The 4,132-nt window shown below is 38.4% G+C and overlaps 1 protein-coding gene across 2 annotated transcripts in view; it reads left to right on the forward strand.

Annotated features, from left to right (window-relative positions):
• The first annotated feature begins 2,159 nt into the window (after nucleotides 1-2,159).
• The window catches only part of galcb (galactosylceramidase b), a 21,190-nt gene continuing 19,217 nt past the window's right edge, over nucleotides 2,160-4,132 (forward strand). For both annotated transcript variants that reach the window (XM_020599309.1, XM_020599310.1), the window contains exons 1-3: nucleotides 2,160-2,389; nucleotides 3,366-3,434; nucleotides 3,512-3,575. In XM_020599309.1, coding sequence (XP_020454965.1) covers nucleotides 2,249-2,389; nucleotides 3,366-3,434; nucleotides 3,512-3,575 — 274 coding nt within the window. In that variant the 5' untranslated portion in view covers nucleotides 2,160-2,248. The remainder of the gene's footprint in view (nucleotides 2,390-3,365; nucleotides 3,435-3,511; nucleotides 3,576-4,132) is intronic.

Below are 4,132 nucleotides of genomic sequence, written 5' to 3' on the forward strand. Positions count from 1 at the left end.
AGAGTGGCAGCAAGAATCAAAGGAAAGGTGTACAAGACAGTAGTGAGACCAGCTATGCTGTATGGGTTAGAGACTGTAGCAGTGAGGAAAAGAGGCACAGATGGAGGTAGCAGAGATGAAGATGTTGAGGTTCTCTTTAGGAGAGACCCGGATGGCCAGGATTAGGAATGAGCACATCAGAGGGACAGCTCAGGTTGGCTGTTTTGGGGACAAGGTCAGAGAGGCCAGATTGAGATGGTTTGGACATGTGCAGAGGAGGGATAGTGGTTATATTGGTAGAAGGATGTTGGAGATGGAGCTGCCAGGCAAGAGGTCAAGAGGAAGGCTAAAGAGGAGATATATGGATGTGCTAAAATTAGGAATGCCTCTAAATATAATATAATGTAATAATAAATAGAGTGTATATGTTTATGACAGTTTCACTAAAAATAAACATTTTGAGCTTCATATAAACAGATATTAAGGTGGAAGTGTTGCATGCTAATTGTACAGATGTACCTAATGAAGTGGTTGGTGAGTGTACGTTACTTGCAAGATTAATAAATGTCACTTGCTTATCAGGAATTGTTGTGGACTTTTGATCTTAAATAAAAATCTGATTCAAACCTGCCACCAACCTAGCTGCATTTGTTATATTAGCAACTTGGACTTGTGTTTTTGGTGGAAGAGAGTGGTGTGTAATATACTGCATTAAAAGCTAAATAATTTAGCTTTTTGGCTAATTATAGGGGAATGGGTAGATGTTGCTAGCATTTTGTTAATGAATTTGCTATACTTTTTTTGTCAAAATTTTCTCACCCATAAATGTGGTATAAACGGTCTACATTTGGGTCAGGCAGCAACATATAAATATTTGCTTGTGATAACTACTGTAGTTTAGTTGGGAAAATGCATATTTCCATGTTCTGAAATATGGAACCATATCAATAAATGTGAATTAATGTTCTTTTAGTGATGATCTATTAAGTAACTAACTAATCACTGAAAGCCACAGTGACTCGGTTATTTGTTAATGGTGAAATAGGCCAAATACATCGAACACATAGCTGCTGGCTCTCTTTGCTTGAAAAAAGTGCCGCCAACAAAGTTACCAATATACAAAAATGTGCAAGAAGTGTGATTGGCAACAAACTTTGCTGAAAACTATAGAAGTTATTAGCAAAAAAATGGGGTCCTCCCTTGATAGGGATTGTTTAAATGCACAAAATGTCCCATTGGCCCACTGTGTAATAAGAAAAACAGTTGTATGAAACAGCATAAACTTAGATCACATCAAAGAACTTGTAGTGTACGGCATTATTAGGAACATGGTCATGCTTTGGTAATTCCCCTCTGTGGAAAATTATCTGGCCGGATAATGGGAGACAATTCCTTAATTGTTCTAATACTTAGCAATTCCTTAAAATGAGTGTAAGGTTTTTGAATTGTATTTAGTGCAAGTGTAGAGTAAAAACATACAAACATAAAGCCTGAATGTGACAGCTAATGTTTGAATGGCCTGAGCGTTTCCATGGATATTAACTTAAATGGCACTAGGAAGGAATTTTTCTGGGATTTGTTGATTGATTCAGTGTTTCTGAATAGGCTATAAATTATGATACATGTGGTGCTTGCAATAGCCTTTTTTTTTTTTTGTTCTTTTAAAGGAAGTGTTTGTGATTACAGCATCTGTAGGGTAGATTTGTATAATTTAAGACCAAAATGTCTTTATGCAATGTGTACAACCAAAGCCATTTTCTTATATAATTACTAAATTAGAGCAGGGAGGCAGTTGGCAATTCATCTTCATCACCTCCTAGTCTAACACAATTGCTAATAAATATGACCTGCCATTACCTGAAAGGGCTGTACAGTATACTACTACATCAGCTGATATCATAACATACTACATGAATACAGAGACAGACTTCTCCAAAATGATATTGTAAAAATGTTTGTGTGGCTGTAGCCCAACTCTTTTGGAACATATATCACTTAATGTCAGGACTGTTTTAAATTTGAGAAAGAGTAAGATGCTGGTATTGGGACTATATGTAAAAGTTGTGCATGCTTAATTCGATTGATTGCGTTTGTTTGTATTCATTTTCATGCGTCCTCCTCGGGTGCCTTATTTTGAAAACCGGACATAGTCAACACGTTTACAAATATGTAGCGTAAAGAATGGTTAAATTTCACGTCCGGGTCACTTCACTATAGAGAATCAAGCAGCTGACTGCAGTATTCAGCAGCTATCCACAGTCTTAGCGGCATGGCACAAACGGTGTTGGCGGTAATTGCGGTGTATCTGAATATATTTGTGGGTTTCTGCTTTTCTCAGATTTATATCCTGGACGATGCAGGGGGATTGGGAAGAGTTTTTGACGGAATTGGAGGTTTGAGCGGCGGAGGGGTGAGTTCAGCCTTGATTATATTTTCTTCCTGGTTGTTTGGCTCTAGATCACAAGACTTGGTAGTAGATTCCAGGGGGGCGTAAAGTAGGTTTTCCCGTAGATATATTTCTCTTACTATAGTCTGAACCAGGGCTTCCCAATAGTGTCGGTACATCTCGTGTCAATATAATGAGCTTAGTTAATGCTTTCAAACGAAAAATGCAACATTTTGCGGAACTTCCAAAACCTCGTATCAGAGCTGGAGATGCAACGGAAAGCATGTGCGCAACTTGATAGTGAGCGCCACACAAAGCAGATTGACAGTTGTCGATCAGAGTTTGACAAATGCTTTCAAGACTTTGCCTCACTTGAGCCAGTCTCTACATTTATGTGCTCCCCATTTAGGGAAGATATTGAGGTTGATTCACTGCAACAAAAATTCCAACGCTGTTTGACCTGAACTGGTCTGGAGGATGAGATATTGACACCACAGACTGACATTCAGCTGAAGTCCAGGGCTAATGGACCGTTTTGGAACTTACAGAGGAAAAGTGCCCAAACATGAGGAAATGTGCCACTGACTTCATTATTTGGCTCTACTTATTTATGCGAGTCAGCATTTTCTCACACTAAGATTATTAAGTCCAAATACCGCTCCACCATGACTGATGACCATTTGGAAGTCTGCTGGAGGCTGGCTACCAGCAGTAAATATATGTTTAGTATTTTAACTGTAGGTAGATCATTTTGACTTGGTCATTTGAAAAGTAACTCGCAAGGCGAAAAAGTGTGCGCACCCCTGGTCTGCACCTAGCCTAGTAATCTGACCCTAGTCTTACTCTAATCCTAACCATCTACCTCTGCCTACTTCTAAGTCTTGGGACCTAATGTTTACTTTCCCTGGTTCAATACTGTCCACGGGGGAGTTAAAACAACCTGAATGTTTCTGTTACCACAGACTTTTTTTTTTTTTAATACAACATTTTTCTCCTTTAGGCGACTTCTCGGTTACTGGTCAATTATGAAGAACCGTACCGCAGCCATATATTAGACTACCTGTTCAAGGTAAAATTTAATGGAAGTCACACGAATCCGTTAAAATTAAGGGGGAACTCACCTTTGCGTCTGTTTGCCGTCTTCAGCCGAACTTCGGAGCTTCTTTGCACATGCTGAAGGTGGAGATCGGAGGAGATGCTCAGACTACTGGTGAGTGATGTTTATTCACACAACAGTGTATTTTTTCCGCTATTGACATGTCTACCGATTATTTATAAGAAAATATTAGAACACACACATATACATTATATATATATATATATATATATATATATATATATATATAAGATAGAGTGGAGATGGAACCCTGAAACATTTGGCATTTATTTTAGCGGATTTAGACAGTTAATGGCTTATTAATTTTATTGATTTATTTTCCCGCAATTCAGTTGATTGCCTAAGTCACTGATACATGCATAGACTGTTAGTAAATGTATTGTAATCTCTAGTTTTCCCTAATGCATCCCAAAGTATGCTGAAAACTGCAAAAATAGTGGAATAAGTTGAAAAAATAAAACATTTTATCTATCCATGAACTAATACAACATTTCTCTAGGGCTGCATGATAAATCGTTTTGTGGGTGTGGTTTATTTCTGTGTGCAATCTCAGTCTCACATAATGACTCTGTGGTGTTTGCATTAGCAGGGAGATGCCTTGCACCCAGCCAAGCGCTCCCTTTTCCTAGCCAAGCTGCGCTAATTAACAG

This window comes from Monopterus albus, unplaced genomic scaffold (genome assembly GCF_001952655.1).
Source record: "Monopterus albus unplaced genomic scaffold, M_albus_1.0 scaffold40.1, whole genome shotgun sequence".
In the NCBI taxonomy this organism is placed as follows: Eukaryota; Metazoa; Chordata; class Actinopteri; order Synbranchiformes; family Synbranchidae; genus Monopterus; species Monopterus albus.